This window comes from Dendrobates tinctorius, unplaced genomic scaffold (assembly GCF_039654945.1).
Source record: "Dendrobates tinctorius isolate UK_male_01 unplaced genomic scaffold, ASM3965494v1 ptg000003l, whole genome shotgun sequence".
Classification (NCBI taxonomy): domain Eukaryota; kingdom Metazoa; phylum Chordata; class Amphibia; order Anura; family Dendrobatidae; genus Dendrobates; species Dendrobates tinctorius.
The window spans coordinates 91,427,345-91,455,108 of record NW_027361671.1 but is presented as its reverse complement, the minus strand read 5'-3'; the positions used below and the strand labels follow the sequence as shown (position 1 = coordinate 91,455,108).

The window sequence follows — 27,764 nt, the reverse complement described above, 5'->3', positions numbered from 1 at the left end:
TTCCCTCCGCCATTTACAAGCTGCTGCTGTTTGTACTTGTACATGAGAATCAGAGCCGGACGGTAAGCCCGAGCCTGCGGCCATCAGCGCTCCTGCTGCCAAGCCAAACACTGGCAAGCCCGAGCCCGCTGCACACCCGGCCGGTACTCAGGGAACAGCAGCTACCAATCACATCCGAGCCATTGGCTAGAAGCTGCAGTGGGCGGGGCGGTGGGTGGCGCTCTTATACGGGGCACACGGGCAGTGCCAGCTCAGTGTCGGGTAGTGCTGCCCGTCTGTCACGATGGTGTTTGATGTTAGCGAGTGGGACGGTCCTCTGCAGCTCAGTGATGTGGACGAAAGACCAAAGTTTCCCCTGACTGTGACGCATGAGTGTGTGTGCATAGACACGCTGGGCAAAGTGGTGAAACCCTGTCAGGTGAGTGCCCGCACTACTGCCCCAGCCATTGCTGCTGTATTCATTATTGATTATGTGTAGAGGGTGCGGTACCTGCAGAGATGCCCCTGAGGGTGCCCAGATGCCCGCACTGCTGAATGAGAGGAATCATAGTGGTCCCAAGTAAGAGCACCCCTTTGTCATGACATCGCTGACAGGCATTTCTGATATGGGTGACAAGCTGGCACCTAACCTGCCCTCACTAGACTATGGGGGCTTTAGCCCCTAACATTTACAATGATGCCCATGAACAAGCGCTGACTATATATGCATCATTAATGGGTTAATGTAAGTTGTACTAGAAAACACAATGGCGCACTTTTTCTGGATCTGTTGGGTGTTGTATCTACAGCATTTGCTGTTTAGGGATCTGTTGGGTGTTGTAGTTGCTGCGTTCAATGTTTAGGGATCTGTTGGGTGTTGTAGTTGCTGCACTCACTGTTTAGGGATCTGTTGGGTGTTGTAGTTGCTGCACTCGCTGTTTAGGGATCTGTTGGGTTTTGTAGTTGCTGCATTCGATGTTTAGGCATCTGTTGGGTGTTGTAGTTGCTGCATTCGATGTTTAGGCATCTGTTGGGTGTTGTAGTTGCTGCACTCGCTGTTTAGGGATCTGTTGGGTGTTGTAGTTGCTGCGTTCGATATTTAGGCATCTGTTGGGTGTTGTAGTTGCTGCACTCGCTGTTTAGGGATCTGTTGGGTGTTGTAGTTGCTGCGTTCGATGTTTAGGCATCTGTTGGGTGTTGTAGTTGCTGCACTCGCTGTTTAGGGATCTGTTGGGTGTTGTAGTTGCTGCACTCGCTGTTTAGGGATCTGTTGGGTGTTGTAGTTGCTGCATTCGATGTTTAGGCATCTGTTGGGTGTTGTAGTTGCTGCGTTCGATGTTTAGGCATCTGTTGGGTGTTGTAGTTGCTGCATTCGATGTTTATGGATCTGTTGTGTGTTGTAGTTGCTGCACTCGCTGTTTAGGGATCTGTTGGGTGTTGTAGTTGCTGCATTCCATGTTTATGGATCTGTTGGGTGTTGTAGTTGCTGCGTTCAATGTTTAGGCATCTGTTTAGTGTTGTAGTTGCTGCATTTGATGTTTATTGATCTGTTGGGTGTTGTAGTTGCTGCACTCGCTGTTTAGGGATCTGTTTAGGGATCTGTTGGGTGTTGTAGTTGCTGCACTCGCTATTTACGGATCTGTTGGGTGTTATAGTTGCCGCACTCGCTGTTTAGGGATCTGTTGGGTGTTGTAGTTTCTGCACTCGCTGTTTAGGGATCTGTTGGGTGTTGTAGTTGCTGCACTCGCTGTTTAGGGATCTGTTGGGTGTTGTAGTTGCTGCGTTCGATGTTTAGGCATCTGTTTAGTGTTGTAGTTGCTGCATTTGATGTTTATGGATCTGTTGGGTGTTGTAGTTGCTGCACTCGCTGTTTAGGGATCTGTTGGGTATTGTAGTTGCTGCACTCGCTGTTTAGGGATCTGTTTGGTGTTGGAGTTGCTGCACTCGCACTCGCTGTTTAGGGATCTGTTGGGTGTTGTAGTTGCTGCGTTCGATGTTTAGGTATCTGTTGGGTGTTGTAGTTGCTGCATTCAATGTTTAGGCATCTGTTGGGTGTTGTAGTTGCTGCACTCGCTGTTTAGGGATCTGTTGGGTGTTGTAGTTGCTGCATTCGATGTTTAGGCATCTGTTGGGTGTTGTAGTTGCTGCACTCGCTGTTTAGGGATCTGTTGGGTGTTGTAGTTGCTGCGTTCAATGTTTAGGCATCTGTTGGGTGTTGTAGTTGCTGCATTCGATGTTTAGGCATCTGTTGGGTGTTGTAGTTGCTGCATTCGATGTTTATGGATCTGTTGTGTGTTGTAGTTGCTGCACTCGCTGTTTAGGGATCTGTTGGGTGTTGTAGTTGCTGCATTTGATGTTTATGGATCTGTTGGGTGTTGTAGTTGCTGCGTTCGATGTTTAGGCATCTGTTTAGTGTTGTAGTTGCTGCATTTGATGTTTATTGATCTGTTGGGTGTTGTAGTTGCTGCACTTGCTGTTTAGGGATCTGTTTAGGGATCTGTTGGGTGTTGTAGTTGCTGCACTCGCTATTTAGGGATCTGTTGGGTGTTATAGTTGCCGCACTCGCTGTTTAGGGATCTGTTGGGTGTTGTAGTTTCTGCACTCGCTGTTTAGGGATCTGTTGGGTGTTGTAGTTGCTGCACTCGCTGTTTAGGGATCTGTTGGGTGTTGTAGTTGCTGCGTTCGATGTTTAGGCATCTGTTTAGTGTTGTAGTTGCTGCATTTGATGTTTATGGATCTGTTGGGTGTTGTAGTTGCTGCACTCGCTGTTTAGGGATCTGTTGGGTATTGTAGTTGCTGCACTCGCTGTTTAGGGATCTGTTTGGTGTTGAAGTTGCTGCACTCGCACTCGCTGTTTAGGGATCTGTTGGGTGTTGTAGTTGCTGCACTCGCTGTGTGGTAAGTGACATGTTACCGCTGTTATGCCGGACAGTCAGTTACATTGATGCCTGTGTTTCCTCCCGCTACTAATGTACCTACACCCGACATTGCCATTTCCGTCTGTGGTTCCACTATTACTCCCCAGCAACATGCCCGCTGTCTTGGGGTCATACTTGATTCCGAGCTTTCCTTTGCCCCCCACATTCGATCACTGGCTCGCTCTTGTCATCTGCACCTCAAAAACATTTCTAGAATTCGACCTTTTCTTACTTTTGACTCTGCAAAAACTCTTACTGTTTCTCTTATTCATTCTCGTCTCGACTATTGTAACTCTCTTCTAATCGGTCTCCCTCTTACAAAACTCTCCCCTCTCCAATCTGTCTTGAATGCTGCAGCCAGGATCATATTCCTCACCAATCGTTACACCGATGCCTCTACCTTGTGCCAGTCATTACACTGGCTACCCATCCACTCCAGAATTCAGTATAAACTTATTACCCTCACCCACAAAGCCCTCCATGGCTCAGCACCACCCTACATCTCCTCCCTTGTTTCAGTATACCACCCTACCCGCGCCCTCCGTTCTGCTGATGACCTGAGGTTAGTATCCTCAATAGTCAGAACCTCCCACTCCCGTCTCCAAGACTTTACACGTGCCGCGCCAATTCTTTGGAATGCACTTCCCAGGTCAATACGATTAGTCCCCAATCCCCACAATTTTAAGCGTGTCCTGAAAACGCATTTATTCAGACTGGCCTATCGCCTCAACACATTAACCTAACCTATCCCTGTGTGAAAGAGCCAAAAGTTTTACCATAACCAGGTTCCCAGCATCATGTTCCCACATGCTTTATGCATCCATTAGCCCTCTGTGTCTGTACTGTTACACACTTAACATTATGGCTGGTCCATACAATCAGGGCAACTGTTACCACCCACCTTTCGTGTCTACCTCTTTCCTCATAGACTGTAAGCTTGCGAGCAGGGCCCTCATTCCTCTTGGTATTTGTTATAATCTATGTGATTATTGTTATGCTGTAATGTCTATTGTCTGTACAAATCCCCTCTGAAATGTAAAGTGCTGCGGAATATGTCGGCGCTATAAAAATAAAATTTATTATTATTATGCCACATTTTTAGAGTTTTTGTTGTATTTTATCAATTTTTCCAAATGACAAAAACTAGAAGTCCATTTTGTGTCGTCATCCACATAACTTTTTTATTTTTCCATAGATGGCACAGCGTGAGGACTGTTATCTGAGGGGGAGCTGTAGTTTGTGTAGGAATTTAAAAAGAATTACTCACTTTGATTAGATTTTATTAACATTTTGGAAAGCAGAGAGACCAGAAACAGCAATTCTGATGTGGATTGTTTTTGAACGGCATTTACCATACACGATAAATAATGGAATCTTCACCGTTTGGACCACTATGAATCCAGGAGTGCGACTAATGTTTTGATTTTTTATTTTTTTTATACTATTTTTATCTTTTACCTATGAAATGTAAAAAGTTGTTTTTTGATCTCGTGTGTATACAGTATGTATGTATGTATATATGTATACAAAGAGAAAGAAAAAGAGAGAGATTTTATTGAAGTTTATTTCCCTTTTTCCCCACTAGATGATTTAAACGTGCAGTCTTTTAGGGAAATGATAGGTCAACCCATAGATCTTCATCTCTCGGTATAATCCCTCAGATCCAGTGGGCCTCATTTACTGTGGCACCCGAGTGGTTAAACAGCCACAATAGGAGTATTCTGCACACAAGAGTATAACGCAGATGAGTGCTCTCTGACGTTTTACCAGCTATCACGTTGACCTATGTTATTCGGTGGGACAGTGCTGATGACTGATTTTTTTCACTAACAGAATCTGCTTGCAGTGATTTTACTCTGAAATCAGATGAGACTTGTCCATTGAAGTCTATGGCTGCATGTAAAACATCGGATCCCATGCGGACCATCAGTGTAGCATCCGATTTTTACAGATACATTGCAATTCTGTAATACAGGAAATTGTAAATGGCGGGGTTCACATAGCGTTAATGGTGTGAGTTTAACGCATCCGTTGCATAGTGGCATTAATGCTATGTAACGGATGCGTTAACGCACCCATAGACTGCTATACTTTAGACGAGCGCATAGCTAACGCATGTCATAATCGGCATGTCTTAGCGATGTGCCGTCATGCTGTGACGGACCCTCCGACACGATCTGCAGCGTCCGAGGGTCCGTCGCTGCTAGCGTAGATGAAGCATCTGCGCTAGCGGGATCGCATAACGAGATCCAAAAAAGGCAGTTGCGCTAGCGCAGTCCGTTTAACGCATACGTTGAACGGACTGCCCTAACGCAATCTGAACCTGGCCTAAAACTGATTTATAGCTGCTGTAAAAAAACGGATTGTATGTGGACTGCACATGGATGACAAGTGACAAAAAAATCGTCTCACATAAGAAACTTTGTAATATTTCATATCAGACAAATATGATTCTTTCTCCACCTATGAGTCACTTCTCCCCCTGCTACTTCAACTCAATCTCCCTTATTAAATAAAAATAAAACAGGTAAAATTAGTCTTGGTCAAAACAAGATAGACTGCCAGCAGAGTGAGATGTCAGGTTACACCTCCCTTGGTACTCTAAGGAAAAGGGGAAGAAGCACAACGACAGAATAGGTATATTCAGAGACAGGCAGATCAGGTCACAACTTCTAGTACTTAGTTTAGTTCACTTTAAAGCTGGATTCACAGCTTCACTGCTCAGTGCTTCTGTATAATGATGCTACATATAGGACAAAGAGCAGTACTTCCTTTGTCACTATGTATGGAATATATCACACCAGCTAATTTCCACCCACATGATCAGAGACAACTGAAAATGAAAGCATAATATATCCAAATAATTGAGCCTAATAAATGGCACTTCAAATGAACTATAATATCAAACAAGCAAAACGAAGTTAAGCCATAAAATATTCAGCCTTTATTACTGCATGATAGCAAAAAAATTAAAAAACATTTAAAAGGAGATACATGTACAAAACATCCTAACAAGTTTGATATGTATATATAACACCATTCTGCAGACTTCATAAATATGACATATATAGCTAGGTGCTAAAATGATATAAGCCTTGCATACTAGTGAAACTCCTATGCACTGGTGAAACAGAATCCCTTTATTTTGTGTAACATGTAATTATCATAAGAATTTTCTTAAAGGGCCAAAATATGACCAGCAGTCCGGTTAACAATCACAAAGAGTTGCAAGTGCAAATGAGCAGCCCTAGCCGTAATTACTGTAATTAGATATATACACAATACACTCCAGGATAGCACAAAGTGGCACAATGGAACATAGCATCCAGCTAGATAATAGTACAAATAGCACAGTGGCAAGTTATAACATCCAGCTAAAAAAATGCTTGTGCTGTCATGGTAGATAAATGCAACACTGCCTGAAAACTATCTCCAGCAACTCTGGATGAAATAATATTGAAATATATATAGCACAGTGGCAAGTAGACAATTTAGGGCAGAGTAAAACCAAGTGGTGCCTATACTACCATGTCAGGCACAAGCCCGAGTGCACATGATGCGTAGTTTGTGCCATAGCGATAATAACCGCTGAAGGTAAAAGAAGCAAAGTGCATAGGAATCATTCAACCTTGAAGAACGAAGGTCCCTGACGCGCGTTTCGCTCTAGCTTCGTCTTAGGGGGGTGAGGAATCTGGCCGTCTCACCTATGTGCTCTTATTTATAGCCCCAGTGTGCCAGATAGTTACCTCGCAGGTGTGTGCGGTTCAGCGTGCATTGCTGCCATGGAGCCCGTCCGCCCGCAGCCTCATCACTCCCCCATCCAGCACGTCAAGACAGGGAAGGAACAGGTGCCGCCCACGGCGTCGCGTCACCATGGTAGCAAACATCATCGTGGGATTCCGCCGCCGATTGCCTAGCTCCACCCCCTTCCGACGCATCAGGAAGGAGGGGGTCGCAAAGGCAAACCAGACGGACGGCGCCAGACAATGATGATAACCCACATGGTATTACACTGTACGAGACAGTGTCTTGGTTATACCTCATATAATCATAAAAGAGCCACTGTTACCGCCAACTACCGGGCACACTGTAGACGCATGGTAATTGTTCTACATTGAATGGGGCAATAGGGGGGTGATTTGAACTTTTATTTATTTATTACTTTTTACTTGTTTCAATAGTCTCCTCAGGAAACTTGAACCTGCAATCGTCTGCTCATTTGTGCTACACATAGCAGGGCTTCAGCAAAAGTCACCACCTTATATAGCAGATCAGCAATAACAAGCACGGAGGTCTTTTGCAGACCACCGGTTGTCATGCCAACCCATTAGCGCCCCACGATCATGTGACAGGGGTGACGATGGGTGGGGTTTTTGATGTGCTTCTGCATGATTGATGTTAAATGTCGCTGTCAGAGATTTACAGCGGCATTTAACATCTTACCAGCTACGGGTGGATCGCGATTCCACCCGCGGCTGTTAGGGACACATGACAGTTGATCAAATCAGCTGTCATGTTCCAGAAAAGATGCGGGCTCAGTGCCAGTGCCTACATCAAATGCCGGGACACAGCTTATGACATATACATACGTCATAGGTCGTGAAAAGGTTAATGACAGGGAATTTTTTGCTCCTGCACTTTAGCTTTTTCCTCGCCTACTTTCAAAACCCATCATCTTTTTATTTTTCCTTCGACATAGACATGTGAGGGCTTGTTATTTGTGGGACAAGTTGTAGTTTTGAATATCACCATTCATTTTACTATATAATGAGTTGAAAAACAGGAAACAAATCACAAGCGAAATGAAATGGTGAAAAAATGCAATTCCGCCATTTATTTTTTGTTTTGTTTTTACAGCATTTATTGTGCTGTAAAAATGACCTGGAAACATGATTGACCATGACAATGCGATTATGGCTACACCAAACATGCATCAATTTTTGTTTTCAATTTAAGTGATGAAAAAAATTCAGAATATTGCAACAAATTTTTGACTTTATGCCCTCATTTTCCAAGACATTTTTATTTTTCTGTTGACGAGGCTAGGCGAGGGCTTGTTTTTCCGCACTGAGATTGTTTTTTTTATTGATACCAATTTTGTGCACTTACGAAGCTTTAGTTGCTTATTATTACATTTTTAGGAACGAAAAAAGACAAATTCTATTGTTTTTATTTTTTTTCTCTTTACTGTGTTTACTGATTGGGTTAATTAATGCCATATTTTAATAAATCGGACCTTTATGAATGCAGCAATGCCAAATATGTATTTTTTTCTTTTATTTTTAATTGTGAAAAAGAGGTGATGTGAAGTTTTATTATATTTTTTTTTCAATTTTTTAAAATATATTTTCTTTATTTTAAACCTGCGATGGTTGATGCTTATACTAAATACCTTGGTAATGCAGGATTTAGTGAAAATCTCTGCCTTCTATGGAGCTCAGCCAATGGATTTGTGTTTTTTCCATAAAACCGTGGCAAAATCATAACATGAAGTCAGCTTTGTGGCTGTTCATCAAGAATTGTTCTAATATTTATCTTTCAGATTAAAGATAAACCAACCATTGAATGGGAGGGCAAGAATGACAAGAAGCTGTATACTGTGATATTGACGGATCCTGATGTTCCCAGCAAGAGTGATCGCTCTATGGCGTAAGAACGGCGAACAATAAATTCACCTTTGTTTACAGTAAAGTAAATGTAAATATGACCGGTCACATAAAAGGTGTTGTCCGGCCTTAGGACACACGCGTGCAATTACTCTATGTGACTGCAGACTTGTGAATCCTCAGTGAGGATTCTCCGGGGCTGACGGTGGGGTCGTTTCTGCAAGTGTGCGATTTGCATACATGCAGTTACGTGCCAACTAGACGTGTACACACAGTCTAGTCAGAATGTGGCAGGAAGTGTTCAAATCACATACTTACAGTCACATGACCACCTGGTGAAGGCACAAAGTCCCCGCACTGTGAGAGTTCACAAGTCTGCAGTCACACAGAGTGACTGAAAACTTGTACCACAAAGCCGGGAAGCCCCTTTAAACATGCAGTCAAGTCTATAGGCAGCATGTTATAGAGAAGAAGTAGCTGCACACATTAGTATTTAGATTTGCATGAAAAGTTTCAGTATAAGGCTGGTTTCACACTAGTGTTTTTTAGCGCTGCGAATCGTGCGCGTCCATGCGCATGCGTCCTGCGCCCCCTGTAGTGTGCGCCTAGGCGCGCTGGACGCAAACTGTTGCATTTTTGGTCCGTCCGACCTGTCTCAAAAAAACGCATGCGCACGCTTGCGCAAAAAAAACCACATTACAGTTTATGGGAACACAGGCGTGTGCATGGACATGCGCACGCCTGCGTTTAAAATCACATGCGTTTTAAGAGTTAACATGGCTACAAACTGGTTAAAACGCATGCGCCTAAAAAAGCAAATGCATGCAAAACGCATGATGCGTTTTTTGCATGCGTTTATATTGCGCATGAAGCGCAGCGCTATAAAACACTAGTGTGAAACTAGCCTCAGACAGTATAACAGTCACACAAGCAAATAAATGGAGTGCTATTCGACTTTCTATTGACTAGCACTTGTACCAGTGTTGTTCATTGGGGCATGCTGTGATTTCTCTCTGAAGTCCGAAGACTCCCACCCATTCAAGTCTGTGGGTGCATAGAAAACATTGGACTACACTCGGATGACATCTGACTTCAGCACAATTTCCGCACACTGACAGAATGGAAAAGGTGGAGAAATTTTGTTTTCCATCTGCTCCTTTCCTGTGCTCAGGGTTGCCACCAGGAATTTCAGCACCCCGTACTGGCAAAATTTTCAGGCCCCCTTGAAACTCTGCCCAGGCACCACCCCAGCTCCGCCTCCACCCCTCGAACTTTCCTCAGTCCCACCGTCCACTCTTAGAAAAACTTCACTTCTACACCACATTCTCACCAATCACTTATTAACAGTTCCCATCAAACACCAGATCACATACATGGCCAGCAGATTTTCTTTTATCCAAAAGATTTTATTTTAAGCCTGCCTCCATGACAAGGTAGACTATTTTAGCACGCCCCTACTCCACTCTAATCTTTAAAAAAATTCTTAAAATACCACTCAGTACTCTTTTTATTTTGTATTTATTTTTCTTTAAGGGAATGTGTCACATTTTTTAAAATGACTAATAATACCACATACAAATAACGTCACACCATGGCCAGACCACATATTATTATTACCACCGCATAGTGACTGAATAATACCACATACAAGGAACCAATACTGCCACACCATAACCAGACCACATATTACCATTACATAGTGATCGAATAATACCACATACAAAGAAGCAATACTGCCACACCATGACCAGACCACATATTACCACCACATAGTGACTGACCAAATAATAGCACATACAAAGGGCAAATACTGTCACACCATGACCAGATCTGTGGTCATAGTGTGGTGTATATGTGCCTTGTATGTGATATTATTCGGTCACTATGTGATGGTAATGTGTGGTCTGGTCATGTGATGGTATTTGTCTCTTGCATGTGGTATTATTGGTCATTTTAAAAAATGTATGTGACATATTTCCTTTAAAAAAAAATACACATATCTCTATATATATATAAAAATGAATGTGTGTGTCACAAACCAATCACGAAGCAGCTTTCATTTCACCAATCAGCGGCAGGCGCAGGCCTTAATCTGTATTAATTAAAATTAAAAAACGTTATTCTCACCTTCCGACGGCCTCCTGTCTTCTTTCCACGCGCCCGGCCTCGCGTTCCCAGAAATGCTTTGCGGTTAAGACCGCTGATGACGTCACTCTCGTGAGAGCGAGAAAAAAGACCGACGTCACTCTCGCGAGAGCGAGAAAGAAGACCGACGTCATCAGCGGTCTAAGCCGCAAAGCATTACTGGGAACACGAGGCAGGGCACGCGGAAAGAAGACAGGAGGCCGTCGGAAGGTGAAAATAACTTTTTTTTATTTTTTAATATTATTTTTGTACAGAGCCGCAACGCTGATTGGTCGCGGCTACACGGAAAGGGGGGTGAGGGGACCATGCATACCAGGAAAGGGGGGTGAGGGGACCTCGCATACCAGGATTGGGGGGTGAGGGGACCATGCATACCAGGATTGGGGGGGTGAGGGGACCATGCATACCAGGATTGGGGGGTGAGGGGACCATGCATACCAGGATTGGGGGGTGAGGGGACTATGCATACCAGGATTGTGGGGTGAGGGGACCATGCATACCAGGATTGTGGGGTGAGGGGACCATGGATACCAGGATAGGGAGTTGAGGGGACCATGCATACCAGGATTGGGGGGTGAGAGGACCATGCATACCAAGAAAGGGGGGTGAAGGGATCATGCATACCAGGATAGGGGGGTGAGGGGACCATGCATACCACGAAAGGGGGGGTGAGGGGACCATGCATACCAAAAAAGGGGGTGAGGGGACCATGCATACCAGGATAGGGGGTTGAGGGGACCATGCATACCAGGATTGGGGGGTGAGAGGACCATGCATACCAAGAAAGGGGGGTGAGGGGACCATGCATACCAGGATAGGGGGGTGAGGGGACCATGCATACCACGAAAGGGGGGTGAGGGGACCATGCATACCAAGAAAGGGGGGTGAGGAGACCATGTATATCAGGATGGGGGGGTGAGGGGCCATGCATTCCAGGATTGGGGGGTGAGAGGACCATGCATACCAGGATTGGGGGGTGAGAGGACCATGCATACCAGGACTGGGGGGTGAGGGGACCATGCATACCCCAAAAGGGGGGTAAGAGGACCATGCATACCAGGATTGGGGGGTGAGAGGACCATGCATACCAGGAAAGGGAGGTGACGGTGAGCATACATACCAGGATTGGGGTGTGAGAGGACCATGCACACCAAGAAAGGGGGGTGAGGGGACCATGCATACCCCGAAAGGGGGGTAAGAGGACCATGCATACCAGGAAAGAGGGGTGAGAGGACCATGCATTCCAGGATTGGGGGGTGAGGGGACCATGCATACCCCGAAAGGGGAGTAAGAAGACCATGCATACCAGGAAAGAGAGGTGAGAGGACCATGCATACCAGAATTGGGGGGTGAGAGGACCATGCATTCCAGGATTGGGGGGTCAGGGGACCATGCATACCAGGATAGGGGGTTGAGGGGTAGCATGCATATCAGGATTGGGGGTGAGAGAACCATACATATCAGGATTGGGGGTGAGAGAACCATACATATCAGGATTGCAGGGTGCATTATTGCATTATTATTAAATCTTCAAAAATAAACTGCATATATATTCTAGAATACCCGATGCGTTAGAATCGGGCCACCATTTAGTCTACTATATAATTGTCAAATTCTGTCTGTCTGTAATGGAAATCCCGCCTTGCTGATTGGTTGCGGCCGTAACTGGAGTACAATACATTAGATAAGATCTGAACAGTGACTGCAGCTCTGGGTGTAACTGGACTACAATACATTAGGTAAAAGCAGAACAGTAACTGCAGCTCTGGGAGTAACTGGAGTACAATACATTAGGTAACAGCACAACAGTGACTGCAGCTCTGGGTGTAACAGGAGTACATTAGGTAAAAGCAGAACAGTAACTGCAGCTCTGGGTGTAACTTGCGTACAATACATTAGGTAAGAGCAGAACAGTGACTGCAGCTCTGGGTGTAACTTGAGTACAATACATTTGGTAAGATCTGAACAGTGAATGCGGCTCTGGCTGTAACAGGAGTATAATACATTAGGTAAGAGCAGAACGGTGACTGCAGCTCTGGCTGTAACAGGAGTAGAATACATTAGGTAAGAGCAGAACGGTGACTGCAGCTCTGGGAGTAACTGTACTACAATACATTAGGTAAAAGCAGAACAGTAACTGCAGCTCTGGGAGTAACTGGACTACAACACATTAGGTAACAGCAGAATGGTGACTGCAGCTGTGTGTAACTGGACTACAATACATTAGGTAAAAGCAGAACAGTGACTGCAGCTCTGGGATTAACTGGAGTACAATATATTAGATAAAAGCAGAACAGTGACAGCAGCTCTGGGTGTAACTGGAGTACAATACATTAGGTAACAGCAGAACAGTGACTGCAGCTCTGGCTGTAACTGGAGTACAATACATTAGGTAACAGCAGAACAGTGACAGCAGCTGACGAGTGATTTGTACAGAGGGAGAATTATGTTTTCATCTCGTGTCCCCAGACCTCTTCTAATGCATCCCATGACCCTATTTGCTTTGGTGGCAGCTGCCTGACACTGGGCACGCCAATTTAGCTTCTTATTGACTAAGATGCCTAAGTCTTTTTCCATGTCTGATTTCCCCAGCAGTTTCCCATTTAGTAAGTAATTGTAGCATCTGTTTCTCCTTCCCATGTGCATAACCTTACACTTATCTGTGTTAAACCTCATTTGCCATTTTTCAGCCCAATTCTCCAATTTACTGAAATCTGTCTGTAGTTGCAAACTGTCCTCCTTTGTGTTAACTACCTTACATAGTTTTGTATCATCTGCAAATACTGATATTTTACTGTGTAAGCCATCCACTAGATCATTAATAAATATATTAAATAGTAGGGGGCCCAATACAGAACCCTGTGGTACCCCACTAGTAACCCTGGCCCAATCTGAGTATGCCCCATTAATAACCACTCTTTGTTTTCTATCTCTAAGCCAGCTACCTACCCATCTACACACATTTTCCCCTAGCCCAAGCTTTCTCATCTTACTTACCAATCTTTTATGTGGGACAGTGTCAAATGCTTTAGAGAAGTCGAGATAAATGACATCCAATGATTCTCCTTGGTCCATTTGAGAGCTTACATCCTCATAGAAGCTGATGAGGTTAGTTTGACAGGAGCGCTCCTTCATAAATCCATGTTGATATTGAGTTAAACATTTATTAACATTGAGATATTCCATAATGGTATCCCTTAGAAACCCTTCAAAAATTTTACCCACAACAGATGTGAAGCTTACCAGCCTATAGTTTCCAGGTTCCCTTTTACACCCCTTTTTGAATACTGGTACCACATTTGCTTGCCGCCTATCAAAAGGAACAGACCCTGTTTCTATAGAGTCTTTAAATATAAGGAATAGAGGCCTTAACTCCCTTAATACTCAAGGGTGAATGCCATCAGGGCCTGGTGATTTGTCAATTTTAATCTTACTAAGGCGGTTCTGCACTTCTTCCTGGGTTAGGCAGGTAATACTTAATGGGGAGTTTACATTATCACTCTGCATTACCCCTGGCAAATCCTTTTCCTGTGTGTCACTATTTTTTATTTTAACAGAGACTCTAGAATACCCGATGCGATAGAATCGGGCCACCATCTAGTCTACTATATAATTGTCTATTTCTGTCTGTCTGTAATGGAAATACCACCTCGCTGATTGGTCGCGGCAGTTAGGCTGCGACCAATCAGCGACAGTTGCTTAGTCGTCGTGGCAACACGGCCGCATTGCTTATTGTACAGGCACATTACAGCCGTTAAAGGCATCACTGCTGCATTGCTCATTACACAGGCACAGTCCTGTGCATATTCTGGAGTACAATACATTAGGTAATTAGGTAACAGTAGAACAGTGACTGCAGCTCTAGGTGTAACTTGCGTACAATACATTATGTTACTGGCTGTAACAGGAGTATAATACATTAAGGAAGAGCAGAACGGTGACTGCAGCTGTGTGTAACTTGACTATAATACATTAGGTAAAAGCAGAACAGTGACTGCAGCTCTGGGATTAACTGGAGTACAATATATTAGATAAAAGCAGAACAGTGACAGCAGCTCTGGGTGTAACTGGAGTACAATACATTAGGTAACAGCAGAACAGTGACTGCAGCTCTGGCTGTAACTGGAGTACAATACATTAGGTAACAGCAGAACAGTGACAGCAGCTCCGGGTGTAACAGGAGTATAATACACTAGATGGTGGCCTGATTCTATCGCATCGTGTATTCTAGATTCTCTGTTAAAATAAAAAATAGTTATATACTCACCTTCCGACGACCCCCGGACTCTGTCCCTCCTCTCACCACGCTCCCGGCATCTTCCGGTCCCAGTAATGCTTAGCGAGAAGGGCCGGAGATGACGTCACTCTCGCGAGAGCGCGACGTCATCAGCGGTGTTTCGCGCTAAGCATTACTGGGACCGGAAGATGCCGAGACTGTATGGTAGGAGACCCAGGAAGACCCCACTTCTTACCCCGAGACATAAAAAAGCCAGGCTGGAGTTTGCCAAAACTTACCTGAAAAAGCCTAAAACGTTTTGGAAGAATGTTCTCTGGTCAGATGAGACAAAAGTAGAGCTTTTTGGGTAAAGGCATCAACATAGTTTTTACAGGAGAAAAAAGAGGCATTCAAAGAAAAGAACACGGTCCTTACAGTCAAACATGGCGGAGGTTCCCTGATGTTTTGGGGTTGCTTTGCTGCCTCTGGCACTGGACTGCTTGACCGTGTGCATGGCATTATGAAGTCTGAAGACTACCAACAAATTTTGCAGCATAATGTAGGGCCCAGTGTGAGAAAGCTGGGTCTCCCTCAGAGGTTATGGGTCTTCCAGCAGGACAATGACCCAAAACACACTTCAAAAAGCACTAGAAAATGGTTTGAGAGAAAGCACTGGAGACTTCTAAGGTGGCCAGCAATGAGTCCAGACCTGAATCCCATAGAACACCTGTGGAGAGATCTAAAAATGGCAGTTTGGAGAAGGCACCCTTCAAATATCAGGGACCTGGAGCAGTTTACCAAAGAAGAATGGTCTAAAATTCCAGCAGAGCATTGTAAGAAACTCATTGATGGTTACCGGAAGAGGTTGGTAACAATTATTTTGGCTAAAGGTTGTGCAACCAAGTATTAGGCTGAGGGTGCGAATACTTTTGTCTGGCCCATTTTTGGAGTTTTGTGTGAAATGATCAATGTTTTGCTTTGTGCTTCATTCTCTTTTGTGTTTTTTCATTTAAGACAAATTATATGAAGATAATAATACCAAAGAATTTGTGTTTGCAATCATTTTCAGGAAGAAACTGAGTATTATCTGACAGAATTGCAGGGGTGTCAATACTTTTGGCCACAACTGTATGCAGCAATACTTTTTCTCCAGTCGCGGTGCATTACTTTATATTTATCAACATTAACACTCATCTATGGGTTTTTTTCCCATTCAAACATCTAAGTCGTTCTTTAATATTAGGGTGTGTGTGCACACGCTGCGGATTGTCCTGCGGATTTTTCCACGCGGATTTGTCAAAAACCGCAGGTAAATCCGCAGGTCAAAAGTGCGGTTTATCTGCAGTTTTTCTGCAGTTTAGCCTGGGGGTTTCCCCTGTGGTTTGACACCTGTCATGGAACAGGTGCCAAACCGCAGCAGAATCTGCACAAAGAATTGACATGTTGCGGTTTTGAAACCGCAGCAAATCCGCGCGGAAAAAACCGCACCGTCTGCACTGCGGTTTTCATTTTCCATTGATTTTAATGGTACTGTACACCACAGCAGAAACTGCTGCGGATCTGCAGGACCAAAACCGCTGCGGATCCGCAGCAGAATTCGCAGCGCGTGCACACACCCTTATACTGTCAAGATCAGTATTTATTATCCAACAAGGTTTTGTGTCCTCAGCAAAGACTGACACTCTCTCAATCTCATCCACATGGTCATTAATAAAGAGGTTAAAAAGATTTTGGCCTAAAACTGATCCTTGCCTTGCTCCTCTGCTGACTTATAATATAATAATAATAAATTTTATTTTTATAGCGCCGACATATTCCGCAGCACTTTACATTTCAGAGGGGATTTGTACAGACAATAGACATTACAGCATAACAATAATCACATACAGTAGATTATAACAAATACCAAGAGGAAAGAGGGCCCTGCTCGCAAGCTTACAGTCTATGAGGAAAGAGGGAGACACGAAAGGTGGGTGGTAACAGTTACCCTGATTGTATGGACCAGTCATAATGTTAAGTGTGTAACCGTACAGACACAGAGGGCTAATGGAGGCATAAAGCATGTGGGAACATGATGCGGGGAACCTGGTTATGGTAAAACTTTTGGCTCTGCCACACAGGGATAGATTAGGTTAATGTGTTGGGGTGGTAGGCCAGTCTGAATAAATGCGTTTTCAGGACACGCTTAAAATTGTGGGGATTGGGGACTAATCGTATTGACCTGGGAAGTGCATTCCAAAGAATTGGTGCGGCACGTGTAAAGTCTTGGAGACGGGAGTGGGAGGTTCTGACTATTGAGGATGCTAATCTCAGGTCATCAGCAGAACGGAGGGCGCGGGTAGGGTGGTATACTGAAACAAGGGAGGAGATGTAGGGTGGTGCTGAGCCATGGAGGGCTTTGTGAGTGAGGGTAATAAGTTTATACTGAATTCTGGAGTGGATGGGTAGCCAGTGTAATGACTGGCACAAGGTAGAGGCATCAGTGTAACGATTGGTGAGGAATATGATCCTGGCTGCAGCATTCAAGACAGATTGGAGGGGGGAGAGTTTGGTAAGAGGGAGACCGATTAGAAGAGAGTTACAATAGTCGAGACGAGAATGAATAAGAGAAACAGTAAGAGTTTTTGCAGAGTCAAAGGTAAGAAAAGGTCGAATTCTAGAAATGTTTTTGAGGTGCAGATGACAAGAGCGAGCCAGTGATCGAATGTGGGGGGCAAAGGAAAGCTCGGAATCAAGTATGACCCCAAGACAGCGGGCCTGTTGCTGGGGAGTAATAGTGGAACCACACACAGAAATGGCAGTGTCGGGTATAGGTACATTAGTAGAGGGAGGAAACACCAGGAGTTCAGTCTTTGACAGGTTCAGTTTCAGATATAGTGAGGACATGATATTAGACACAGCGTTTAGACAATCGCCAGTGTTTTCTAGAAAGGCTGGCGTGATGTCAGGAGAAGAAGCGTATAATTGGGTGTCATCAGCATAGAGATGGTACTGGAAACCAAATCTACTGATTGTTTGACCAATAGGGGCAGTGTACAAGGAGAAGAGGAGGGGACCTAGAACCGATCCTTGGGGGACCCCAACAGTAAGGGGAAGATGAGAGGAGGAGGAACCGGCAAAAGATACAGTAAAGGAGCGGTCGGAGAGATAGGAGGAGAACCAGGAGAGAACGGTGTCCTTGAGGCCAATGGAACGGAGCATAGTGAGGAGGAGCTGATGATCCACAGTGTCGAATGCTGCAGAGAGATCCAAGAGAATTAGCGTGGAGTAATGACCATTTGATTTAGCTGTTAGCAGATCATTAGAGACTTTAGTGAGGGCAGTTTCAGTGGAGTGTAAAGAGCGGAAACCGGATTGGAGAGGGTCGAGAAGAGAGTTTTCTGAGAGATAGCGGATAAGACGGGAGTGGACCAGGCGTTCCAGGAGTTTAGAGATGAAGGGAAGATTAGAGACAGGTCTATAGTTAGCGGCACAGTTTTGGTCGAGGGATGGTTTTTTAAGTAGTGGATGTATGATGGCATGCTTAAATGAGAAGGGAAAAATACCAGAAGAGAGAGAGAGGTTAAATATTTTAGTTAGGTGAGTGGTGACAGCAGGGGAAAGGGACTGAAGGAGCTGTGACGGAAATGGGTCACTGGTGCAAGTAGTTGGGTGAGAAGATGCAAGGAGCCTGCTTACTTCTTCTTCTGTGACTGGTTCAAAATCAGAGACTTTATCCCATATAGAGAATGTTACATCTGAATTGACTTTATTTCCTGTCCCTTAACTGGTGGAGCAAGCTTTCTTCCATTTACCTTCAGTAAACACAAAAGCCTTGTTTCTATGAAACCAAATAATACAAAAAAAAACAATGCTTGGTGAAGGAATGGCCACAGCTGTATGACTTATAATAAAACAATTGATACATAACCTTTTATTTTGGACCTTGTATAAAACAAACACTACTCCGCCCCACGCCAGGTTAATCTTTGCGAAGGACGTGTGAATCAAGCCGCATACAAGGTTATCCTGGAAAAACAAAAAAATGTATATAACTTGCGCTAAAAATAATGTACCCAGGTTCAATAAATAAAACCAGTGGCGCCAACAAATACAGTACTGAGCAAAAAGAGGGGTAAATTACCTTGAATGGTGCTTAGATGGCACCAGTAGCTGGTGTCCCAGATGAATAGAAGTGGAATCTCCATATATGACGCTGTCCCGGCCGGTGAATAGCGTACAGCTGGAGATAAGCAGCGGCCATCTGTGTTGGTTACAGACGTCGCGTTAGAAGGCAGGCCTACAAGGTCCAGAGATGCTGCAGGACCTTGCGTGACGTCACAGACACGTGATAGATCACGTGACAGGCACTGGAGCACTACGGAGCGCTGTAGGGGCCAGAAAAAAACTTGCCTTCCTACGCTTTTTCTGGCCCCTATAGCGCTCCGTAGCGCTCCAGTGCCTGTCACGTGATCTATCACGTGTCTGTGACGTCACGCAAGGTCCTGCAGCGTCTCTGGACCTTACAGGCCTGCCTTCTAACGCGGCGTCTGTAACACAGACGGCCGCTGCTTATCTCCAGCTGTACACTAGTCACCGGCCGGGACAGCGTCATATATGGAGATTCCACTTCTATTCATCTGGGACACCAGCTACTGTTAGATTATCGTTCTTTATTGGAAAGGACCTTTCATCTACCTCGCTACTAAGGACCCTCTTTCAGGACTACTTCTTTTTATGCCATCTAAGCACCATTCAAGGTAATTTACCCCTCTTTTTGCTCAGTACTGTATTTGTTGGCACCACTGGTTTTATTTATTGAACCTGCGTACATTATTTTTAGCACAAGTTATATACATTTTTTTATTTGTATTTTTTCATTGGACGAGTTGAGTGGTCTTTGCCTTTTTACTTGCAGCTTTGTACCATAATGGTTCGCGCATAACGCCGTTGGCTCTGTATTTTCTTTTATCCTGGAAAAACAGTTGATCCCTTCTGCTCAGGCAATGTTCCCCAACTCTGAGGTAGTTGAGCTACGTCAATCAATGTGTGGATGAAGGACCACCACATCAAATCCCTGACATGGCCAGCCCAATCTCCAGACCTGAACCCCATTGAAAACCTCTCGAATGTAATCAAAAGGAAGATGGATAGTCACAAGCCATCAAACAAAGAACTGCTTAAATTTTTGTACCAGCAGTGGCATAAGGTCACCCAAAAGCAGTGTGAAAGACTGGTGGAAAGCATGCCAAGACACATGAAAGCTGTGATTAAAAATCATTGTTATTCCTCAAAATATTGATTTCTGTACTCTTCCTGAGTTAAAACATTAGTATTGTTGATTCTAAATGATTATGAACTTGGTTTCTTAGCATTATTTGAGGTCTGCAAGCACTGCATTTTTTTGTTATTTTGACCAATTCTCATTTTTTGAAAATAAATACAAAATTTAGTGCTTGGAAATTCAAAGACATGTTGTTAGTAGATATAGAATAAAAGAGCAATTTACATTTTACTCAAAAATATACCTGTAAAGAGAACAATCAGACAAACTGAAAATTTTGCAGTGGTTTCTTAATTTTTGCCAGAGCTGTGTATGTGCCAGCGGCAGCTAAGCAATGAAATAACACAGCAAATAACAGCTGATCGGTGAGGGGGCCGGGAGTCTGACCCCCACTGATCCGATATTGATGACCTATTCTATGGTTACCAAACAATTTAAGTATATTCCGTGCAGAGGATGCATTAAAGGCGCTAGCCCATAGAAGAAAACCGCTAGAATGGTGGTCCCCACTCCAATGATTGTCTGTAAGAATGACAGTTAGGCCGGGGTCACACTGGCGAGGAATACGGCCGAGTGAGAGGCGCTAAAAGCACGCATTAGACACGGACCAATGATTCTCTATGGGGTCCCTCGCACCAGCCGTATATTTCTCATCCGTATTCTAGGCTCCGTGCCAATCGCAGCATGCTGCGACTGTCAGCGTACTACGGCCGTAATACGCCAATGCAAGTCTATGGGTGCGCAAAAAACACGGATTACACACGGACCACACATGTGACTTGCGAGAAATAGGCACCCGGTGTCTTTTAGCAAAGCCGGCAATTCAGTGCGCTATACAGTAAAATCACACTGACAGGTTTAATAAAGAAACGAAAGAATAGATAGAATGCATATATATATATATATATATATATATATATATATATATATGTGTCTATATCTATTCTTTCATTTCTTTATTAAAACTGTCATAGGGCTCCATTATATGTCCATTTTGAAAGCCTGCGAGAAAATCTCACCATACGGATGCCATACGGATTACATACGGATGCTGACATGCGCAAAATACGCGACCAAACCTTGATTACGGATGACATACGGAGCACTGTTTTGGGGTCTGTCATCCGTATTACGCATGTAAAATACTGACCATATTTTGCGCAGGTTAGTGTGACTCCAGCCTTATACTGAGTGCAGCGCTCTATCTCTACCAGTCCTACAGGCAATAAATAAAGTGGTGATGTGCATGCGTTGACCACCGCTGTGGATAGGGGGGTAAATGTTTTTTATGGTATACTTTAAGCCCTTTAACTTTTTGTACTTCGCCTTCACGTTTCTGGTTTGTATAGAGTGACTCTCTGCTTCGGCGCCCATAAATTACGTCAACTGATTATCTTTCTCTACAGACAATGGCATCACTTTCTGGCGGTAAATGTTAAGGGAAATGACCTGAACAGCGGCACCACTCTTACGGAATATGTTGGTTCAGGAGCAGGAAAAGATACAGGTATGTGATATAACTTGGTACATATGATATAATCTGATAATTTAGTGCATCTTGCAGCGCAAAAAAATCAATGCCTTTTCTCTAGACACTTATACAGAGTCTAGCAAGGACATTTGTTCTTCAGACTGAATGAATAAATGTGTTTAAAATCATATGTGACAGAAGATTGGTGCAAATAATGCTGGAATTCAAGGTAAATTGCAAATATTCGTTGTGGTGTGACGTGATGTTGCACAGACTGGAAAATTAAAAGAAGAGCTGCGTTTGCCGGAAGGTAAGAGACAATACTCTCTCTCATGCTGCGGCCACGGACTACTGCCAAGTGGCTCCCCGACACCGGAGCTCTCATGCAGCCCCACAGAAGGGCACTGCCACCAATGTAGGCAAAATGCATGTTATGACGAATGAAAAATAATTCATTAGAGTGTAGTTTCTGCAGGATAATATATCACACTGAGTGACTATGTACAGGAGTTCCCTATATCATTTGGATTATTATTCACCCACAGAGACTACCACTCCTATTTTCAATGTGCATCATCAGTGAAGTATTACAGTTTTATAAATTATGTGATAGTGTCCCGATTGGCTGAGCTAGACCATGTGATGTGATACCTGCAGGGCATGATGGGGATGCCCAACTGACTGCGCTGGATACCATTAGCCATTCCCTGAGCCTTCAAACAATGTGTGAAATGGCACAGGACATTTTTTTCGTGATCCACCTGAATCAAATTGCAAAGTGTTTGAATTTTTGAGGACCTGCAAATTTGAAAAAATTTGATTTAAAGTCAATCCTCTGCAGATCGATCGGCTCATCGCTACATTTTTGCCATATGGCTTATACATTCTGTGTAGCAAAAATTTTGGGAAAATCATTGTAGTTCATTTAGTTCAGTAGGAAAGAGCTTCATCTATCTCTTATAGGAATGTCTCAATTTTAAGAACTGATAACACAGCCTGTGCGGAATATTTAATTTTATTGCGTTGTTATAACACAATATTCATTTGGAGCTGCATTAAATATCTACTCCCTTCTATGGGATGAAGCCAAAAGAACTTTGGGAGCTTAGGATTATGCCATATAGAAACTACAGTGACCTATCACATATCTTTAAGTTTATCCTAGATTTTAGTCAACATGGTCAATGTTGGAGTTGGTCAACTCATCCATGTCCCCACTCCAGCCACAACAAGGGAGAGTGAGGGCTGTAATATATGCTACCAGAATGCCTGAAGGGGGTTTCTGGTTAAGAAAACCTATTTTCAGACATGTTAATAGATAATAATAATATATTTTATTTCTATAGCGCCGACATATTCCGCAGCGCTTTACATTTCAGAGGGGACTTGTACAGACAATAGACATTACAGCATAACAATAATCACATAGATTATAACAGATACCAAGAGGAATGAGGGCCCTGTTCGCAAGCTTACATTCTAGGAGGAAAAAGGGGAGACATGAAAGGTGGGTGGTAACAATTGCCCTGATTGTATGGACCAGCCATAATGTTAAGTGTGTAACAGTACAGACACAGAGGGCTAATGGATGCATAAAGCATGTGGGAACATGATGCGGGGAACCTGGTTGTGGTAAAAATTTTTGGCTGTGCCACACAGGGATAGATTAGGTTAATGTGCTGAGGCAGTAGGCCAGTGTCACGCCGGCGCCGTCTGTCAGGTTGGTACCAGCGCCGCCTGTCAGGTTGGGGCCGGCGTCACCTGTCATGCCGGGTCCCGCTCTCCCTGCTCCTGCTCCCTGGGTCCCCTCCCGGCTCACCGCTCCAACCGCCGCACGGCACCCCTGGTCTCCCGTCCTGCAGCTCTGCACAAGGGTTCCTCCTCCTCCTCTGCTCCTGTCCCGGGCATGCGCCTTAGGCCACGGGCGCGTGCTCTTCCCCTCACTTAACCCCTTCTGCACCATCCCTGTGGTGCAATTACCAATCAAGCTCCAGGACAGGGTATATCAGGCGGCTCCTCTCTCATGGAGACGCCTGATTATCGTTTGCCTTCCGTACGGTACTCTGGCTCCGTCTGGTCGCTCCTGACTCCTGTCGCTCCTGACTCCTGTCGCTCCTGACTCCTGTCGCTCCTGTCCCTCTGCCTTGTCTCATCTGCACCTGAGGCGCCCCTCTTGATATCAGCTGTCGCGGTATTCGACTCCTTCGGGCCTGCTCCTAACGGTCCCTGTATAGGGGTCAGCACCACCTGGCCATCTCGCCTCAGGAACCCCCGGTACCGCGACCCAGAGGGTCCACTCTTGCACTCCTTACAGCCAGTCTGAATAAATGCGTTTTCAGGGCACGCTTAAAATTGTGGGGATTGGGGACTAATCGTATTGACCTGGGAAGTGCATTCCAAAGAATTGGCGCAGCACGTGTATAGTCTTGGAGACGGGAGTGGGAGGTTCTGATTATTGAGGATGCTAACCTCAGGTCATCAGCAGAACGGAGGGCGCGGGTAGGGTGGTATACTGAAACAACGGAGGAGATGTAGGGTGGTACTGAGCCATGGAGAGCTTTGTGGGTGAGGGTCAAAAGTCATCTTTTTCTGTCTATTCCGTTGCTCTTTTCAATGCCTCAATTCCCTTCAGTAGCACTGCAAGAAAAGTGAAAACATGTTACAGTTGACTGCTGTGGGTCTAATCTGCTGGACAGTCTGAAATCTCCATTTTATAAGGAGGACCATATAATCCAGATTTTTCCTGTCAGACTGTCGTGGCACTGTTGCAGGATATTCCAGGGATAGTGTCATGATCCAGGACGGGGTTTCGCTTTGGCCCGTCCTGGTCAGACAGGGGGTTAATTGTTTCTGCCTCTCTCTGGCAGAGGGTGGCTATTTAATGCTCACTGGACCTAGGTCCGGTGTCAGTTATACTCCTGCCCTCGGCTGAGTTAGTTGACCTCTTGTGTACGTGTGCCTTGTGCCTGATAACTTGTTGCTTGTTTGGTTTTGATCCGGTTCTGTCCCTGTTACGAGTTCTGCCTGTCCCTCTTGTACCGCACCGCCCTCTCGTGTATGACTCTCTGCTTGTGACTTGACTATTCTCTGCTCGTCTCTTTGGTACCGCACGGCCCTCTCGTGTATGACCTCTGCTTGTCTGGCCTGCATTTTCCTCTCCTCTACTACAGTATTCCTGCAGTAGGTACATTACATAATCTGCAGTAGTAGGACGCTAAGCCCCGCCCCCTGCAGTCACATGATCGTAGGGCCTGGTACTCCTTACTATTTTCCGTGCCTCACGTCCTGTCTGCTTAAACCTTCACTACCGTATTGGGCCCCGTGCTCTCCCGCAGTGTGGGTAAGTCACCCTGCTCAGCCGAGGCAGTTGCCGACGCTGACAGGATCCTGACAGATAGGGTCTCCTTCCCTATCTCTAAAGCTAGAGGTACCCTAGCTATCCCTGCTCCCCAGATTATTTCTGATGGTGAAGACATGCCATGCTAAGCTCCTAGATCAGCCACTATCTGTCCCATCCCACACTCAGGGAAGTGGAGATTTGTAGTGTATAAGAATACACACCTAAGACTAACAAGGAAGACATACAGGGATAAATGAAAATACCAATCATACAAATATGCACTCACAAACATCATGAGTGAAGCACCAGGAAGTAAAGGAAGGAAAAAAACAAATAGGAGGCAATGAGGATATGCACACAGGCTTATCACCAAGCGGCAGTCTTCTGAACAACACTCCAAAGTCTCCTCAAATAACCAACGTCTCCAACACCAGAACCAGGCAGTGTGAAACTAACACTGGCAATTCCTGAATGCCAGAGGAGAGTATATATAGCATAGGGGAGTGGTCAACACTGAATAGCTGAGACCATCAAAGCAGGACAGTTCCAAGAGCTTTCAACAGAACAGATTAACCCCTTCACTCCTAGCAGAACCCTGCACTGTTTAATATGATAGTAAAGTGCTTCTAATTCGTGCAGGAGAATGTTAAATCAGACACCACGGTCTTCTGGTCCCTCTTTATCACGGTAAACACAGACATGTCAAATGTACAATTACATATAGATGTTCATCTAGGTATGTATAAGAATTACTGCCATTTCCAGAGTTATGAAAGACATGAAATAAACATGTGTATAACAAAACATGTGTAATTGCAATAATTTTCTGGGAGAAATACTTCATTTTCTGGAACTATTTCAAGGGTGCCAACAATTTTGACAGTGACTGTATTACACTCACCTCCAACAGCACAAAAAATATTAATACATTTTATTATAGTATAATTATAAGAACATGAAAAGCAAATTATGGGTGTATGGCAATCTACGTATAATAATACTTTATATCTTTGTTATACTTTTTTAATTGTTCTCTGCTGTTCTGGGCTATGAGCAGATGTATAAGTGGCAAAGTGGTGCAATATTAGGTATATACTCATTGTATGCCTTTAATGCTCCTTTAAATCATATTATACATCTGGGATAAATCTAATTCTAGTAAATAGAAATATGCTAAAAGGGGTTGTCTCAAATGGGTTTAATTGCAAAGCGCTTGTAAAAAAATAAGCAATTTGTAATTTACCTCTATTAAAAATCCTCTCTTTTCTCAAGAATTTTTAACTTTTTGGTTTTCAGTTCATTGCCTAGGTTATCAACCACCTCTTCAGTCTTGCAGGGCTGGCCAGTATACTAGTCAAGGTGTGAGCGCATGCAAGCTGTTTGCTTGACAGCTTGTAAGCTCAGCTCTGAAGATGGCCAGATTGCTGGATGCAACTGAATATATGGACCTGTTCTTGCCCGATGCTGCAGAGTAAATCCTTGCAGCATCAGAAATTGCAAAATTCAGAGCAGCAGTGCAGCCATGTCACTAGCCCGAACTATCAGTGTTCAGTAGTGCACAACCCCCAGGCAAGCAGAAACCCAAGAGGCTTCAGAAGAGAGAAGAAAGGACAACCCATTTAACTGCTCAAATGAAGAAGATTTGACAAAGTCTTTAAAGGGAACCTGACAGCTGATTCATGCTGCTCGATCCACGAGCAGCATGTATCAGATAGTGGCTGCACGATCCCAGCCATATATGGTTAACTTTTAAATACTGCAGTTTTTCAGAGAAAAACATAGTTTCATAGCTGCCGGGGACTGAGCCACTAGAGACTATTTGAACAGGTGAGTCTCTAATGGCTTCTTCCCTCCTGTTCTCCTGGATTGATAGGTCTCTGCCTACATATACATATAGGCAGAGACCTGTCACTTCAGGGTAGCGGGTACGAACTAGTCGCTGGGGATCCGCCTGTCCATCTGGTCTCCAGCACGGCTCGGTCCTCGGCGGCTCTTACGGTATGTTTTCCTTTGAAACACTGCGGCGTTATAGACACAGACATAGCTGAGATTATACAGACAGTGCCTGATAGATGCTGTCCGATCCAGGAGCAGAATGAATCCGTCTCTTGTATTTCAGACACCATGATCAATTTGTATGTTCCCTTTAAGTTATTGCTCAAATATCCCTGATATGTTCAAAGTGAATCTATTTAAATCCATAGACTGTGGTATTATTAGAGCTTTCTAGACCATAAGACACATCTATGGTTCCATAGATAGGTTACTGTTATTAAAGGCTGTGATGATTCCACATCTAAGGAACAGTCTGTAACTTTTTCTTTGCCTGGTCCAGGTCAGCATCGGTATACCTGGCTTGTATATGAACAGACGACACCACTCAAATGTGACGAACTTTATGTGAGCGATAAAACGGCTGAACGTCGAGGAAAGTTTAATGCAGCTGCTTTCCGTAAGAAGTATGGACTTGGCCCCCCAGTCGCCGCTATTTGCTTCCAGGCTGAGTGGGATGAATCTGTTCCTGAACTTTACAAACGGCTGGGGGTAGCATAAAACTAATGTAACCCACCATTAATGTCCACCAGTGTCTTTCTGCATTCGTAGTTTATATACAGTATGTCTGCAGACATCTCGAAGAAGAAAGGTCAAAATCTTATAGCTTCATTTGATACCAAGAAGCTATTTAAGCTATGCATAATTGTATTACGTATGTCATTGGAAATATGGTCACTGTGCTAAATAATCTGATGTAGTGTAATAGTTTGTATAACTGGTTGTCTGCTGTGTGACTTAAAGAGAATTTATAAAAAGACTTTTGAGCATTGA

General features: G+C 44.2%; 1 protein-coding gene across 1 annotated transcript; it reads left to right on the top strand.

The window, feature by feature from the left end:
• The first annotated feature begins 241 nt into the window (after positions 1-241).
• Positions 242-27,764, top strand: LOC141071335 (phosphatidylethanolamine-binding protein 1-like). The gene is made up of 4 exons (XM_073559615.1): positions 242-418; positions 8,440-8,546; positions 21,534-21,634; positions 27,274-27,764. The coding sequence occupies exons 1-4, from the start codon at positions 284-286 to the stop codon at positions 27,489-27,491; spliced, it is 561 nt and encodes a 186-aa protein (XP_073415716.1). The 5' UTR covers positions 242-283; the 3' UTR covers positions 27,492-27,764.